This window comes from Chanos chanos, chromosome 8 (assembly GCF_902362185.1).
Source record: "Chanos chanos chromosome 8, fChaCha1.1, whole genome shotgun sequence".
Classification (NCBI taxonomy): Eukaryota; Metazoa; Chordata; class Actinopteri; order Gonorynchiformes; family Chanidae; genus Chanos; species Chanos chanos.
The window spans coordinates 33,187,868-33,205,929 of record NC_044502.1 but is presented as its reverse complement, the minus strand read 5'-3'; the positions used below and the strand labels follow the sequence as shown (position 1 = coordinate 33,205,929).

Here is an 18,062-nt window from a genome sequence, read left to right as displayed (position 1 = left end):
TGTCACACACGCACAGAGACATGTGACCAAGCATTACTAAAAAATTCTTCAAATGATATGTGCTGTCTAATTGTCTGAACAGGAATCCTTCTTTCATTTTACGTCTTCGGATCATTTGTCATTTCAGGTATTAATGTTCATGTACCCCCCCGCCGGGCTGTCGTGCCATTCTTTGCTATGCTACACTATGCCATGCCTCGCGCGTTGTCACGGTCTCCAACTGTTAGCTAGCTAACTACAACAGCCTGTTCAGTGAGTTCAACTTACACATATTATACGAGGTGTTCCCCCATCACCGCAGAATTCTTCTTCAAATACTTACTAACACTTAATAATAAGCTGACAGACTGACTACGCCACTGGCGATATGTACAGCTTAAGTAGCAGAGTAACTTCACAGCACAACTACAGGCTTGCAAACCACTTCTATACTTACAATCTATCCAATCGCTCCCTATGAAAAGTTCTTGCCATCGCAGTAAATGTTTGATGTCGTTGCTATGGAAACACAATTAAAGCATTTTTGGAAACAAAACATTAAAGCACAACTCGTGTTTTATCCATTCAATTTCTACTCTGTCACGCGCACTTTCTCATCGCAATTCAAATAATCCTACATCAACAGGAATAAATTAACACCGGTTTTGGAATTTGACGGATTCAAAAATAAACTACAACTACCATGATAGGAAGCGATCCGCTCGGTGAGCCAATGGGAGTGAATATCTTTCAGCCAATAGAAGGCCGGCGGGATATTCAAACTTGACGGGGAGTAAACAGATTCGTCTGACCTCACCTTTCAAAGAGGAATTGGCACGCTTATCAGGGAGTTTTACTGTTATTTCATTGCTGTGTCACAGTAATCTATTGTCAACACAGCATCGACCATTTTTATTTTCTCCAGTTTTTGTTGCTGTGGAAAAGAGAAGCGAAATAGTGGGCTGACATTGTATTATATCTGCTTTAAATTACGATCAACTCTTTGGATTAGCTAGCAGACTTTACCAACCTATCTAGCTAGCTAAGTCGGCTAATAAACTAACTCTGCCGATATTGCTACGCTGCTTCTTAAATTATTGCCTAACTAGATACTTAGGTTTGTTAGCTGCAGTGGAATCGGAAAACCATCGTTCAACTTGAACCGTCATTAGATCATAATACGATTTACTTTGCAAATATTGGCGTTACTCTGCAAATCAAGTCAAAGACATGGGGGAATCGGAGGACCATCCACGGTCTGGCTGTAAGTAAAGCGGAAGCTAAGCTACATTATTTGGCCTGCAAGCTTAATAATGCACTATTTAAGCCCACTAATTACCGTTTGTTATGTAGCTACTAATGCAATCATTATACCACGTTAACGCAATAAAAGACTGATAGCTGTCTGCACATCAATGACACGTCAACAGTTTTCACTTATGTCTTTGTTTGGTATATTTGGGATTTTAAACATCAGTTTTGGTTCTTTTTGGAACAATCCTTGTTGTCTCGGGCGTGTTTTGTTTGTTTGTTTGTTTCCCTCTTTTAGTTTTAACTCTTATTAACTTGTCACCATTTATACTTTTACTTATCAGATGAGCGCTTGACTGCGGAGGAAATGGATGAACAGCGCATTCAGAATGTGGCCTATCAGTACCTGTGTCGCCTAGAAGAGGCCAAGAGGTCAGAGACAGTCACTGCGACACAAGACCTTGATACAGTGCATACACACGTCACAGTGTTTCAAATTTACCTTATCCCAAATGTCAGTGCTAGTGTCTTTCATATGGAGTTTTCGTTTGAATGCTGTGAAAACATCTTTGACTAATTCTATTGTCGGTTGTTTTGCCAGGTGGATGGAGGCTTGTCTTAATGAGGAACTTCCTGCTCCAACAGAGCTGGAAGAGTACCTGAGAAATGGGGTCCTTCTGGCAAAGCTGGGTCACTGCTTCTCGCCTAAAACAGTTCCACTGAAGAAGATCTATGATCTCGACCAGGAGCGTTACAAGGTAAACTGTTTAATTTAAAATTTTCCAAACTTTTCCTACCACACATTAAGCGAACAGTATATGCATGTGTTTATGGTCATTTTGCAAATAAACATTGTTATTGAAGTTGACTGTATTTTTTCCCTCTGTGCATAGGCAAGCGGGCTGCAGTTTCGCCACACAGATAACATCAATCACTGGAGGAATGCTATGGCGGAGGTTGGATTGCCTGCGGTAAGCTGAGTGTGTCCAAGCAAATTGCATGCTAGAATCTGGCAACATCTACTTCTTAATATTATATTATATTGTAGTCCAGTGTAGTGCAGCCTAGCCTAGACTGGTATTACTGTGGTGGCTTAATTTCTGTTCTGTATTCCTCACCTGTCAGATCTTCTATCCTGAGACCACAGACATCTATGACAAGAAGAACATGCCGCGTGCTGTGTACTGTATTCATGCTCTCAGGTTAGTGCCAACATTCTGGTATTTTAGATAAATGTAAAGAGGTAATCTTGACCAAGGCATGTCTGAGGTTTTCCTGCTGATCTGACTGAAATGCGAAACTCCAAAGCAAGTATAAGAAAAATGTTGTATGTAATTCTTGTTCTTTTAACTGTCTTTTGTCTATCTCTCAGCCTCTACCTGTTTCGCTTGGGTCTTGCTCCTCAGATCCATGACTTGTGTGGCAAAGTTAAGTTTACAGGTAATGGGTTTATATTCTGTCTTTGATTGTCAGGTTATACCTTCATGCTTTTTTGTTTGTGAGGGTTTCTCTGTTAGAGAAGGGGTGCTTCAACAGAATGTTGAATTTTATTTTGTCTTTGTCTCTTTTCTGTCAGAGGAAGAAATTAACAACATGAAACGAGAACTGGATAAATATGGCATTCAGATGCCTGCGTTTAGCAAGATTGGTGGGATCTTGGCCAATGAGATGTCTGTGGATGAGGCTGCTGGTATGACCTGTCATACACACGCTATGACCGTGCCAATATCAGTCTTTGTTTCCTAAGATATTTATTCACTCAATTCAATTCACTACTGCAATCACTATTGTTTTTTGTTTTTTTTTTTCAAAAAGCTGATGGCACACAAATTCAAATTTTTCAAATTGTTTTTACTCAGAGGTGTTTTCATTAATATATGTGAGTTGTGTGTTGACATTACATTCACTCTGATGTGCAGTGCATGCAGCCGTCATTGCCATTAATGAGGCAGTGGAGCGGGGCTGTGTGGCAGGCACTGCTCAGGCCCTGAGGAACCCCAATGCCATGCTCACCAACCTACAGGACCAACTGATGCCCGTGTACCAGGAGATGCTGAGACAGGCTCGCATGGAGAAAGCAGCTCGTGCGTACAGCAAGGTTAGAGAAACTTTTTTTAAGCTTTCTATACCCTTTCTCTTATATATAAGTGGTTAAAGAGACTGGTTGAGACATGCTGCTGAAACATGATTCAAGCTGATTTTGGTGTTTTTTTGTTGTTGTTGTTGTGTTCCCCCCCCCAGATTAATGGTTCAGAAGAGAAAGATATCTATGAAGAATACCTGACCCAGAGTGAAATACAGGACAATATCAACAGGGTGAATGGTGAGTGCTACAGGCAGTGATTCACTGCTGTACTCTTCAGTTTATCCAGGTGTTTTATCAAACTGTCAGAACTAGTATATTTACTAGTAGTATTTCTTGGCAGACTTTTTTTTTTTATAGTTTAGTCTACATTGTCCTAACCCTAACCCTAACCATTCATAGTCAAAGATTTCTCCATTAGATGGAGTGTTTCTGTGCTGGGGCCTTACTTTAAGTTTTTAAATGATTCAAAACAACTTATAGCTCATGTTCTATTTTCTTTTCTTTCTTTTTTTTTTCTTTTTTTTTTTACAAATTTGAAAATTATAAGTTAATAAACCGTTAAATAGTTGTTTTTCACCTTTTTTTTTTTAAAACTATTTTATTTGATGTCAAAATGTTATTTGCACCAGGTCTGTGTTGTGTTGCAGTGAGAATTGATTGATCTGTTCGTCCTGTGCAGTGCGCGCGGCAGTGGAGCAGGTGGATGAGGCTTTGGAGTGTGGGGATGCACTGACTCTAACCTCTGCACTGCAAAACCCCTGTCTTGCCCTCCGGGGCCTGCTGAGAGACAATGGCCCCTGGTACCTGGAGCAACTGGGCGCTGACCGTGAACGGAAAGCTCTGGTGAGAAACCGAAGTGCTGGCATGTCTGAGAGAGGTGGCTTAGGAAACCTGATTCATGAAATCGAAAAAATCATTATGTTGAAGTCAGATGGAAAACAGTCAGCAAACTCTGCATGGCTTAGCCTCATGCAGATATCTGTGACATTAATTGCTGTAATGCTTTGACGTTATTTTAATAACGTGATCTATGTAATATTCTTTATGTGCCCTTTCCCAGGACCTTGGCTCAGTGGAACCACTTGACCGTGATGAGCTGCAGGATGGTATTACAGTGGCAAACGAAGAGGCCCAGCGATCAGAAACAAGTCCGTTCATGTTCAGTTCGACCTCATTTTCAGATAGAAACACTTATATAGACCATAGCATATCAATATCAATAGCAACAACCACCAGGAACCAAAATTTGAGTAACTAATGTGAAAAGGAGGCTCTTGCTGTGCTTTGATGAATTCGTGTGCGGACTGTGTACAGCGCAACAGGCAGTGGTTAAAATCAACGAGGCCTTGAGGCGAGGGGAGCCCAGACAGACTGTGCGCGCCCTAATGAATCCAGATGCTCAGCTGCCCGATGTCTTCCCCTTTGCCGCTGAACTGTACCAGAGGGAACTTTCCCAGCTGCAGCAGCAGTGCCCAGAGGTAGGCCGCAAAATGTATTCATTACAACCCGAGCCAGAGAGGAATGAAAGAGGAAAAAGTTCAGTTGCATTTGAAAACAACCCCATGAACACTCAGTATGACAGTAAATGATTATGCCTCGTTGTTCAGTGTTTCACTGAAAACGTTTGACAGTTTGCGTTTGTGTCGTGACTTTGAGCCTGTTTATCGGTTTGTTCAGGGGGCGCTGCAGCAGGAGGAGCTGTACGTTGCCGTGGAGATGCTGTCAGCCGTAGCTCTGATTAATCAGGCAGTGGAAGCTAAGGATATTGGGGCATTCTGTGCTACACTCGTTAGCCCTGCTGCAGGACTGACTGATATTGATGATAGTCTGTTTCAAAGGTGAGATGTCACCTGATAAATTCTGTGCATGATCCAGAAAGTAACGATAAGCTTGCAGAATCCTGATCATCTTTCAATGTCTTAGTAACTACCCATAAGAAAAAATGATGTATGGTGTTTTTTCTTTTGGAAAGATTTGGAATACACTTTTTCTAGGAACTCTGTTGTATTTTCAGCATACACCAAAAGTCATTATAAATTGAGTGATTTAAAAAGTACGCTTGAAGTGTGATTTTGAAGGGTTTTTTTTTTTTTGTATTGATATGTTTTCCTCTCAGATATTTTGAAGAACTTTGTGACCTGAAGAGGAAGGCAGGCAGAGCTTTGCTGACATGGAACGAGCTACAAGCTGGACTTAATGCTGTCAACATGGCAGCACAGGACGAACAAGACCGTAAGTCCAGCAAACTACTCCCAGCCATACTGACACTGCAGCTTTTTACATATATATTTTTTAAACAGATTTTTATTCAAGAATTATAAAACATTACATTACAGACCAATTGTGTGGTTTTTTTTTTTTTTTTTTTTTTTTACACATTTTGACCTAAATTCTGGTACACTTACCTTTTCCCTTTTTTTTTTTTCTTTTTAAAATCAGAAATACTCACTATTGGGCTGATCAACCAGGCGTTGTGTCGTGGTGATCCAGACAAAACTGTGGCTGCATTGATGCTGCCCTCTAGTGGTCTGACTGAAGTTCACCCACAGAACGCCAGACGTTACCATGACGTCCTGACTCGTGTAAAGAAGCACAAGGCAGAGGTGTGAGATCTTCCTCTAAAAATGTTGTGCCATAGAAATATGAGAATGTAAATCATGTGTTCACTGAATTAAATATTTACAACAAACAATTTTAGGTTAGTCTGGATAAAGATATTTTTCATGTGTTTTTTCATTGACTATGTCAGGGAGGAGGTTCAGCACCTGCATCTCATTTTGGTTGTCTTTCAGATGAGTCGCGATCCTGGAGCGGAACTGTGGTTGGCTGAAATTCAGGAGGGGGTGCGACTGGCTAATAAAGACACGCAGAGAGCAATGAAGAGTGGGTTTACCGCCACATGCGTTTTCATTCAGTTTTGCTTTGGGATAAATTATTCGCAAACAAATTAGTAACCCAATTTTTCAAACATCTGTCCCTGTTCAATGCTCTTTTTTTTTATTTTTATTTTCTTGGCCAGTGTCTCTTGGTTTGGCTGCAGTAAACCAGGCCGTGAAACAGAAAAAGGCGTTCCAGACCTTGCGAGTCCTGCAGCTGCCGGAGGTGGCTCTGCGGAGTGTGGTGGTGGACTGTGCAGAGGGGTATCAGAGCGAGCTCTCAGCTCTGCTCAGTGCTAAGGCTATGGGAGGTGAGCTCCTGTGAGAGGAACAACAGAGTTACACTGTCACTACTCAATGATTAGAGCCACATACGTAGTAACAAAGCAGGGTTATAAAATATGAAGATGTTGCAGATTTCATAGAAAAAGTCCTCAGGTATTTCAAAGGAGGAGTGGTGAGGAGGTTCACAGCATGCTTGAGCATTGTGCAGTAAGTCAGTGCAGATGGTTACCGATGCATTCGTCTGATGTCACCAGGTGATAACAAGAGTCCCTGGGTGAAGACTAAGATCCAGGATGGTGGTTCCTATTACTTTCACCTGCAGAAACTGGAGGGAACATGGGAGAGGCCTAAGGGCTTTGTCCAAAACAGCACATTCCTGGGTCATGAGGAGATCCAGGTAAGACTGACACAGTCATACACAGCACAGTTACATAATCAGGGCTGTCAGTCCTTTCACAGTAGCGTTTCTATGAAATGCAGTATCGTATGGGATACATAAACTGTCATGTAAAATAGGTTCTAGGACTGCAGAGGATGTGAAATATTAAACGATTCCATTATTACTGTTATTTTTAAATTTACCTTCACCAAATATCTTTCTAAAATGAAGCCCATTTACACCTAATACTGAATAACTGAGACTATGTCGCCCCCTGCAGGCGGTGTTGAACAGCGTGACTGCTGCTCACAGTAGGGAGGTGCAGTGGAAAGCATACGAGCCCATGGTGCTGCAGCTCCAGGCCAGAGCCCGAGGCTTTCTCCTCAGACAGAAACTTGGGGCTCGACTCCACTTTCTCAATACCCAACTGCCTGCTATTATCACCATCCAGGTGAGGACACAGTATAGGGTCTGCAACCGTATCTCTCACTCTTTAAATCAGGATGCCTGTCTTTAGGATTAGTGTTCTTAAATCTATTTAGATTTTTTTCATGAGCAGATTTTGTTGTGTTTTTTCTTCAGTAAAAAAATGTAGAAATGTGCTCCTAGTATCCTAATATCTTGTCTGATTTGTATAGTGAGGAGAAACCTTTTAGTTGTATCCTTATTGTACACCAAACATGTCAGTCTTTTAACAGCTTTATCTGAAGTCATATTGTTAAAATAATAGGGGAGTATGTCATTACAAATGAAGATCTGTGTTCACAGTCTCACTGGAGGAGATTTAGACAGCAGAGAGCCTACAGGCAAAGACTGCAGTATCTGTATCAAAACTGGAGGGCTGTGGTCAAGGTAAAGTCATTTCAAGTCCAGAATTGCACAGAAAACGTACTATCTTTTTTTTTTTTTTTTTTTTTTACACGTGGTCACTCATTCGTTTTGTGATATTCTCTCTTAGATCCAAGCCACTGCAAAGATGTGGTTAGCCCGTCGGAAATATCGTGCTCGTCTCCGATACTTCAGGCGAAATGTGAGCCTTTGCCTCATTTCCAAGATAGGGACTGATGAACTGTGAAGACTTTGTTGCATTAAATGGCATTTTTAATGGTGTTTTTTTTTTTTAAAGGTATTTTTCTGTCATTTTATTTATCCAGGTTTGGGCCGTCATAAAAATTCAGGCTTTTTTCAGAGCTAATAGAGCTCGTGAGGAATACAGAATGCTAGGTACGTCATTGCCTGGACACCGTCATTTGAGAAGTCAAACGATGTTCATCCAACTGTTCTCTGATCAGTATCCGCAGTTCTGCAGTTGAGATCACTAGACCTTAGAAGTACAGTTGTTTATGGTTAGATTTAGTTATTAGCCCTTTTCTGAGTCTTATTTATTTATTTATTTATCCCTTTGAATGCAGTGCACTCCAGCAACCCTCCTCTGTCTGTGGTACGTAAGTTTGCTCACTTGCTGGAAATGGGGGACAATGACATCCGTCAGGAGGCGGAGCTGCTGCGTCTGAGGGAGGAGGTGGTGCGCACCATCCGTGCCAACCGTCAGTTGGAGGCCGACCTGGACCTGATGGACCTGAAGATCGGCCTGCTGGTCCGGAACCGTGTGACTCTGCAGGTCAGAAAACGAGAACACAGGTTTCAGAACAAAGCTTTTAAAGATTCACATCTCCATACTATTTGCCAGGCTTCAACACATGGCTTGAAAAAAATCATGCCTCCACATCATTCACCAGGGTTCAGCACATGGCTTGAAAAAGATCATGCCTCCACATCATTCACCAGGGTTCAGCACATGGCTTGAAAAAGATCATGCCTCCACACCATTCACCAGGGTTCAGCACATGAGTTAAAGCATTATGAATCCCTTCCAAACTATGTTGGCTTTTGCCTTTTGGAGACATACTGAACTCATTTGCTCTCTTATGTCTTTTAGCGTATGTTTTTTTTTCTTTTTTTAAACTAATGTTTTACTATTATTATTATTATTATTATTATTATTATTATTATTATTATTATTTGAGTCCATCCTTTTCATTCACCACCATTGACAGCTGTTTGCTATGCAACTTCTCCTCACTGAAAAGGCCATCTTGTTTTCTCACAAGCAAACAAAACGTACCAGCCGCTGAGACTGTGGGATCCAGACCATATGGGCTTTTGTTGTCATGTTCAAACTGATAGTTGTAGCTTCATACATTTGGATTACAGTTGTCTCACAGTGGGATCATTAGCTTCCACAGCCTGCTTGCAGGCTGAGGGTCGATGGTATGCTGACTGTTCTCTGTCTCTCTGTACACTGAGCACAGGAGGTGGTGTCTCACTGTAAGAAGCTGACCAAGAAGAACAAGGAGCAGCTGTCAGACATGATGGATGTGGATAAACACAAAGGGCTAAAGTCTTTGAGCAAAGACAAACGGGAGAAACTGGAAGCCTATCAGCACCTCTTCTATTTGCTGCAGGTCAGCTTTGACCCTTTGGAGGTTTGAATTGGCAACGGAAAGGATTTCACATAGCGCCTTTCACAATGGCTTGAATGTGTCATTTGGGGGTATTTTGTGCGAGGTCTTGTTGCTTTGTTATGAGGTTTACAGTCTTGGCGTCTGAGGAGTCAGAAGTCGTTTGTGTGTGTTTTTTTTTTTCCTGTGCAGACTCAGCCGTCGTACCTGGCCCAGCTTATCTTCCTCATGCCACAGAACAAAAGCACACGTTTTATGGAAACAGTCATCTTCACCCTCTTTAACTACGGCTCAGACCGCAGAGAGGCCTACCTGCTCCTGCAGCTCTTCACTGCAGCCCTGCGTCATGAGATCAAGTTAGTGTACACACACACACGCACACACACACGCACACCCCCACAGAGAGGCACGACAGACACTGACAGAAATGCTGGATCTCGTCTCTCATACTCTGTAGCCCTCTAAATATTAAACTTGAAATTTTATTTGCTGTGTGCTATTTATCTTAAAATTTTAGATTTTAACATTTACAGTAGAACCTGTCTGCTGCACGTGTTAGTTTAAATACCCTGATATTCTGATACAATACCTAATCTGGTCCAGCCCTCTCTTCCTCTCACTAGGCTGAAAGTGGACCAGCCTCAAGAGGTGGTGACGGGGAATCCAACTGTCATAAAGATGTTGGTGAGTTTCTACCGTCATGCCAGGGGCCAGAACGCACTGAAAGACATCTTGGGCCCTGCTATTCGAGAAGTGCTTCAGGAACGGACTCTGAGCATCCGTACGGATCCAGTGGAGATCTACAAGAGCTGGATCAACCAGACAGAGTCCCAGACCGGCCACAAGAGGTCACTAAAGCACATATATTCAGAAGTGCACATTTGTAGCCGCAGTTTGTCATTTGTTCACATATGTCGATACGTCAAGAATCTTTACGTTATTGTTATTGCTTTAATTAGAAATTTTAGAACCTGAAAATAGTCTGAGGGTTTTTGTGATACTGAGTGTTTTGTTTCACCGTCTCAGCTCTCTTCCTTATGAGGTGAGTGCAGAGCAGGCCATGAGTCATCCCGAGGTGCAGCGACGTCTGGACATCGCCATCACAAACCTGAAGACTCTGACTGACCGCATTCTCAACGCCATCACCAGCAACCTGCATAAGCTGCCGTGAGTTCCCGCACACCTCACACAGAGCCATCTGCTGGGCCTGACCCAGGTGGGCTTTCTAACTGACTACATTCTCTCTGTGTTTCCAAATGTCCTGGACTTATTAGGTATGGGATGCGCTACACTGCCAAAGTCCTGCGGGATGCCCTTCAGGAGAAGTTCCCTCAGGCTGGTGAAGAGGAGCTTTACAAGGTACGGAAGATTATGGAATATTATTCATTTAAAATAAGATCTTGCGTTGTCAGAAAACAATGAATTGAAGTTTCACTAATCCTTAACTGTTATGTAAATGTTTCCAGTTTTTTGTCCCCTGCATTGGTCATCTGTTTGAGTGACCGCTTTGTGATTTGATAATGCTTTTATTCAGATTGTTGGGAACCTGGTGTACTATCGCTACATGAACCCAGCGGTGGTGGCACCTGACGGTTTTGATGTGGTGGAGTTTGGTGTGGGTGCCGCCCTGCTGCCAGACCAGCGACGTACCCTGGGCTCTATTGCCAGAATCCTGCAGCACAGTGCTGCCCACAAACACTTCCATGGCGACAGTGCCCATCTCCATGCCCTCAACGACTACATCACCCAAACCAATGCCAAGTTCAGGTGAGTATGAACGCAAGTTGAGAAATCAAGTAGAAGTTTTAGAGCATCCCTCTTTAGTCAGTAAAGAGAAATAGTCTTTTTTTTTTTTTTCTGTTATACGATGAAGTGGAGATTTGAAATGGACGGATATTTCAAATTTGCTCTCAGTTTTTCCATCTCTGTGTATCCAATAGGAAGTTTTTGCGTGCTGCCTGTGACGTTCCTGAGCCAGAGGAACGCTTTAACATGGATGAATACTCTGAGATGGTCATCCTCAACAAGCCTGTCATCTACATCTCCATCAGTGAACTTATCAACACACACAAGGTATGATCCTCTCTTTCTTCCTCCTACTGGCTCTTAGATGGCCTATTAGATAAAAGTATGTGGTTGAACTAATTTACTGACTGACTGTTTCTGTGAATAGCTTTTGTTGGAGCATCAGGACTCCCTTTGTTCGGATCAGTCAGACCCCCTCTTTGTGCTGCTCAAGGACCTGGGTGAAGCACCAAGCATCCAGGAACTCGTTGGTAAGTTAAACCTAGAATTCATGTCAGATGAAAGACTTCGTATACTTCATCACATTTCCTGCCGTTATACTTATTCTGTGTTACATGTCATACCCATTACATTTATGGTGCTCTGATTGGTGTCTCCACCTCCCCATCAAAATGCTTGCTCCAAACATCCACTGTTGCCTGTGTGTACAGGAGGAGGGGTTTTTAACTCTGGAGACTGCAATCTAGAGCAGACATTGGCTCACTACAGTAAAATGGAGATGTCCTTGACCCTCACCAGCAAGTTTGACGTCTTCAGAAACATTGACGACAGGCCAGATGCCAGAGGCATTCTTCTCAGGTAGTTATCAACAGCTTGCTCTAAAAAACATAATACATATCGTTGCTATGTACTGATTTTTTTTTTGTTTGTTTTTCTACCATGTTATCTCACAGCACCAAACAACTGATCATTGATGTGATTCGGACCCAACCTGGGGACACACTGAGCGAGGTTCTTAGGTCCTCTGTCTCTCGGGATCAGGTAAAGTGACCTTGTTCTTTTCCTTCGCCTCCTTCTTCCTCTACGTTTTTTTTTTTTCTCTCTGTTAAATAGAAACCAGTGACAGTAGAACAATGGCCGTGGCAGCGAGAGACGCGCAGACAGAAAGTATAGGGCTGCCATGCGTGGAGTTGAACAGAGAGCATGACTATGAGTCATAGCAGAATCTTGTTTTTTTTGTTGTTGTTTTTCAGGAAGCACAGCATGGCTGGATGATGCATCTGCGAGCTCAGCGAGACGCTCGCACCCCGGAGAAGATGAAGAGGAATCAGTCCCTCATTGCAGATGGCAATCTGTCCCTGGAGGAGAAGAAACGTAAGATACAGCGTAGCCTGAGAAGACTGGAAGCTCTGGGGGTGTTGACCCCACCTGACTCGGAGACTCAGATCCTCCAGCTCATTGCCAAGGTACACACACAATCACCTTGTTCTAACTTGGAAATATGCACATGTAAATATAGCAAAAAAATAGAAGCAACAAAAATGTAACTGTTGTTTAAGAAGTGCATTACCATTCTTTCCAGAAACGTTCAGATTATGATTTGTGTACAGAAGAATTGATACAGTATAAAATCTGAAATGATATCTTTGGTGCTATGAAGTGCCATGACCTTTGACACAGACCCACAATATGGTTCATTCGCCAAAAATATTGTTCGTAAGACGGCACATAGCCCTAAACTGGAAGTGGTCAGGCCTGGTCCTGAAGAGTTTGCCTACGTTTCTGACCTCGCTACATAGTGCACCTGTGACACGCGTGTGCATTTGTCAGCCAATCGGAGACGGAGACAGTCTCATAGGAGCAAAATCCAAAAGTACTTATTTATGGACTCCAATGCCTCCTGTGCCCTCTTGGCTTAAATTCTCATGTCGTATCTGTCAAAAAGATAAAGATGTGACGTACACCTGTTAAAATTAAGGCATTAAGTCAGAGCTCCCCTGTGTTAACTGCTTGATTGTGTCTCGTAGGACATTCGCCACCAACGCCTGTATCGTCAGCGCAGGCAGGCAGAGCTGGTGAAACTCAGGCAAACGCTTCACAGTCTACACTGCAAGAGCTCGTTCCATAGTGAACAGGTGGACTACTACAGCCAATACATCACCACTTGCCTGGAGAACCTCACAGCCAAGAACGGGTAACACTGTCAACCTCTCCGATGACGATGCATGTTCTATAATAGTGTTCAGATCCAACTCAAGAGTTTACGTACCCAAAAAACAATCGTTTATTAAAGCATGCAATTTTTCCAGCCCCAAGTATTCACTAAGCATGGACAGAATGTGAGTTTTTGCTGAGTTATCATCATATCATTCCCTGCCACAGCAAAGTCAATGGGAAGAAAACCACAGACAATAAGGGAAAGAAGACCAAGCAGCCAACGCTCACCTACACAGCTGCTCGCCTGCATGAGAAGGGAGTCCTTCTCGAGATTGAGGATCTTCCTGTCACACAGTAAGAGTACATTCTCATACACAATACAGCCCCCCCCCCCAATAGTCTGCCAGTAATGTCAGTCTCTGTGTTTACCCATTTCAACTCTCTACACCCTCTGTGTAGGTTTAAAAACGTGATCTTTGACATCGTACCCAGTGAGGAAGGGGGCGCGTTCCAGGTGAAGGCTCGCTTCATGGGCGTAGACATGGAACGTTTTCCTCTAAAATATCAGGTGAGTCCTAGAGAAACAAGAGAGACTGCAATGAGTCCAACGATTTTTACCTGATCTTTTTACACGTTTTACTGTTATGTTGATAATGACATTGTGGGCGGAGGTTGACTCTAGTGTTTCTGTGACTGCAGGACCTGCTCCAGCTTCAGTACGAGGGTGTTGCCGTGATGAAGATGTTTGACAAAGCTAAAGTCAATGTCAATCTGCTCATCTTCCTTCTCAACAAGAAGTTCTTCAAGAAGTGAGGTGGTTTCCTCATACAAAAGCCTTTCTGCACTACCAATCCAAAAAGCAAGCAACACTCCAAAAGTTGTTCTTGATTTTCACAGCCAAACATTATAATACAAATCTTGTGCTCTCCAAGAATGAATATGTGCCATATTTGTGATCAAAGAAGTTTTCTTTTGATTAGATGTTGGTCAAATAAGCATTTGATATTTAGTATGAAACAAATACCTAGATTTTTAGAAATCACATTTTAATCTTAGAAACACAGTTTGTTTTTCCATATGCAATTCTTTATGTTACTCATTTGTTTAAGATGGGGTATTATACGGCTTTTAATATTGTGAATATTTTTTTAATATACTGTTGAGTTTATGGGTAAATATCAAGGGATAATCCGCTTCTACATGGCAGGGAATTTCATTCTTAAGTAATTCCTGATTATATCACTCTAATATTCTTATACGAACCTCAAAACACAAGTTACTCTGGCATCTGTTTTAACATGCTTATAAAACTCTAGGTGAACCAGTGACTTTATTGAATTTAAAGGGCATTTGTTTAGAGTTTCCCTTTTATTATTATTATTATTTTTTTTTTTATCATTTATTGTTCTCACTTATAAGCTCAGTGCATTGCTAATGACTCCTGTATTGATATTTTCAGTCTGACTGTCATCACTGTGTTCCCATTTTAAACCCCTTGGCCAGCACTTCTTGCATTATTTATGGCAAGCACTTAAATAGAACACTCCAGGCTGCTCATATTATGCTTACAATCAGGGGGTATTAGGGCCCAGGTCTGCTGCTGAGGTATGGCCACTCTTACCCAACATCCATGCACAACATGAAAGACGTGACTTGTTTGATCCATTACGCAACTAAACTTTTTAATCTCTTATCCCATCCGACCCCGCTGCCTCCTCGGTTGTATAATGGTAACTTGCATTTGGCAGCTTACTTTTCTAATTGTAGCCAGCTGTGGCTCTTTCCATGTGTAATAACAGTAAATTTACTTTGGTACACACTAAATGGCTAAAATTCTCATTTAGGTAACACATTCAGCAGACAGAGACTGCATTGTTTATCCTTTGTAAATATTTTTCTGTCCTGTCATTTTAACCTGTTTTGCTTTTGCTACTGTAATTTCTTTTTCTTTTTTCTCTTGTTTGCCCATTCATTGTGACACTCCTTTTGGTAAGGAAATGACTCCCCAGAAGATGACTAATTTATGCAGCTACAACCTGCCATCAAACTGTACTGTCTTTGAAAAAGTATTAGTCATTACACTACAACATACCAGACAGTACACAGTGTGGGCTCTGTGTATCTGAGAAATTGTGGGAAGTTGATCATGCATTTTCTGTATTCAGTATTGTGTTTTCAATAAATATAGTTCTTGCATAAAGAATGGTCCTGTCAAAGTAAGACTAAATGGGGGGTGGGAAATGATCAAGTCCAACTGAACCGTTCTTTCCGCGAGGTGACAAGCTCAAACAAGCATCACTGGTCTAGAATGATCGATCAAGATTATGAATGAAGGAATCAGGAACTTGAAGTTATAGGTACCTCTCTGGTTCCCTGGTTGTTAATTTAACATTATCGGTACTTTTAGATTCAGTCTTCATAACTATTCATAACCGTACATAGACTTTCATTTTAGAACCGGTCACCCAGACACCCGCGTAGGAAACCCGAAAAAAACATAATCCATAACAGCACGATCACGCAACAATGAGCAGTTACATTTCCTCCTCTCAATTATTTAAACAAGTACGTAGCACTGGTGTTTCATACTAGCGTTTTTATTCATCGAATGGTGGAACTGTGGGAAGAGTTTTAAAATACCAGATAAATCTGCGTATTTCACGAGCTTTAAGATCTTCTACTGACATTAGGCATCGATCGATTTCAACATCACTCTTGAGACGGGATGGAATGCATGTCGAACTTAAAACCTGTGATATTTGACAATGCAGTAAAGTGGCATAAATGAAGATATTAAGTACTCTAACAGTTGAACAGGGCAATAAAATAAGAGTTCCAGTCCTTCGAGCCGCCATACAGTTGATATGATGACCATGGGCTCTAACATCCTATTCAGATCCCATAAGTGAACAGTTCATTGTCCCCTCCCCTTTAGATTCAGACAACATACACCTTAATAGGCGCGTCACCGACACCACTATCGACCAATAATTCGCCTGTCTGAGTACGGACCAAGGGGATGAGCACTAGTCGGGACCCAATCAGCGCTTTTGTGTTGCTCGCCGGTGCCGGGGACTGGTCGCCAGAGGTACCTACAGCGCTCCAGCGTCCCTACACGAAACCGAAGTCAGCGGAACCTGAGGGGTAAAGGCGAGTAAGGTGAGACCGAGGATGTAGCCGCGGCCTATCCAAAGTAAAGAAGCTTTAAAAAAAAAGATGTCTATGCGTTTAGTGACAGACAGACGCTGTGATAACTCTCCATGTGAGTTTTAGCTGAAGTGACAGATTTGTCGTGACCAGAGACTTAACGGACACGTTCGGGCAATTGTTTAGTCATCTTCTTATTGCTCGTATGGAACCGTTACCAATCCTGTTAATGTACATAATTACAAAGAGATCCTCACGCTGTAAATACAAAGGTGCAATTGATGCTATGGTTTCTTAGACGCGGCAAAGGCATAACTGCAGGCAGCCGAATGATCTTCATCTCCTTTGTGAATTCTGTTTTATTGTTTCATCGTGCGTCTCTTGAGGTTCACACAGATTGGTTAAAGAAAAATGCGTCTTCTCAGCTGCGCAAGTACAGTAAAGATGTTAAGAACATATGCAAATTCGGAACGTTTGATGAAATTGTGGTTAATCTATCAAATCTGATCATCAATTGCTCTCCTTTTTAAATAGTTTTGGTTCATTTCTTAGTTTGAGTGATTTAACTTGTGACTGACACCGAGAAGGCTCTTGGACTGTTGTGTCCATATTGTAAGGAATCATATGCATCAGCCATTTACGTAAGCGAAGACGTGTTCACCCTCAACTTGTTTCGTATCCATGCAAATGGCTACCCTGGATATTAATTGTTGCGTGACAGTGTGACTACTACAGACGGAGAATGGTTACTTCACTCGTGATGGAAACGGCGCAACCTTAAAAAGACTAAAGAAATCTTCCGATGTAATTTCGGAATGCCGGGGAGCGATGGCATTTACCTGTCACAATAAGATAAGAGATTTTGTGAAACTTAGAGGGGATTGTATCTTTACAGTCTCTGTAAGACCTAATAGATATTCCATTTTAGATCTCATAGACATAACCATTGATGTATCAGTTCCAAAACTTGAAACAGTTATTTCGTATGTCAACAAGTTGACACAGTGAAATGACATCACAGATGGCACTTGCTCTCGCCTTAACATCGTTAGGGTAAGTGTGCACGCTTTAATAAACTGGAGAAATATTGACCATCCGCACACTTATTTTTTGACAATTGTCCTAATCATTGTCTTGAGTTTTGCAAATATGCCAAATTATATACATTTTTGAATAATAATTCCAGCAGTTTGCGGTAATTAGGCCATCATTTTAGGCTTTGTGTAGGTGATAACACTCAATATTTTGTTTCAGTTCTCCATGCCTTCAGCAGTGTGTCTGTTTCAAACATATCTGTGATTTAAATTTGATCATGCATTTTCATTGATTTTTTTTTCTCACAATCATTATCATTTTACTTTCTCCATGCAACATAAGTAGAATGAAGTATTCCTTTTTTGGTCAGAGGTCTACCAGAATTGGTTGGTTGCAGACTAAGAATCAATGACAGACTTGTCCTTACATGGGGTTGTGTTGTCATTCCAAAGACACACTCACACATACACATTCAGTATTATGTTTGATAAAAGTGAAAGGTAAAAACTGAGTGGTGGTACAGTATTGCCTTGAGACACATTTGGTTAATAATTTTAGTGGTAAGATACTGAAATGTTGCACATAAACATTTATATCTTTTCCAGGAGTGTTAGGGGCTTTTCACGCAGAGATTGCTGTCTAAAATGATGATTGTGGGT

At 41.7% G+C, this 18,062-nt stretch overlaps 1 protein-coding gene across 2 annotated transcripts; it reads left to right on the top strand.

Annotated features, from left to right (window-relative positions):
* Positions 1 to 1,209: 1,209 nt before the first annotated feature.
* On the top strand, positions 1,210 to 14,034 carry iqgap3 (IQ motif containing GTPase activating protein 3). Of its 2 annotated transcripts, XM_030781177.1 has the most exons (38): positions 1,210 to 1,243; positions 1,575 to 1,662; positions 1,832 to 1,988; positions 2,124 to 2,201; positions 2,356 to 2,432; positions 2,603 to 2,670; positions 2,807 to 2,920; positions 3,150 to 3,328; positions 3,472 to 3,553; positions 3,996 to 4,159; positions 4,377 to 4,464; positions 4,631 to 4,794; positions 4,994 to 5,154; positions 5,433 to 5,548; positions 5,756 to 5,919; positions 6,109 to 6,199; positions 6,336 to 6,503; positions 6,732 to 6,874; positions 7,137 to 7,307; positions 7,625 to 7,708; positions 7,815 to 7,886; positions 8,011 to 8,080; positions 8,269 to 8,477; positions 9,169 to 9,321; positions 9,511 to 9,674; positions 9,942 to 10,166; positions 10,345 to 10,485; positions 10,593 to 10,677; positions 10,853 to 11,085; positions 11,259 to 11,391; positions 11,492 to 11,594; positions 11,775 to 11,922; positions 12,018 to 12,105; positions 12,318 to 12,530; positions 13,092 to 13,258; positions 13,447 to 13,575; positions 13,681 to 13,789; positions 13,921 to 14,034. In XM_030781177.1, exons 1-38 carry the CDS (start codon positions 1,210 to 1,212, stop codon positions 14,032 to 14,034), a joined length of 4,947 nt encoding a protein of 1,648 aa, XP_030637037.1. The 2 variants fall into 2 exon arrangements, with proteins under 2 accessions (XP_030637037.1, XP_030637038.1); XM_030781178.1 differs by lacking the exon at positions 1,210 to 1,243 and having other exon boundaries at positions 1,583 to 1,662; positions 6,336 to 6,513; positions 6,745 to 6,874; positions 13,092 to 13,247; positions 13,463 to 13,575.
* The last annotated feature ends 4,028 nt before the right edge of the window (positions 14,035 to 18,062 follow it).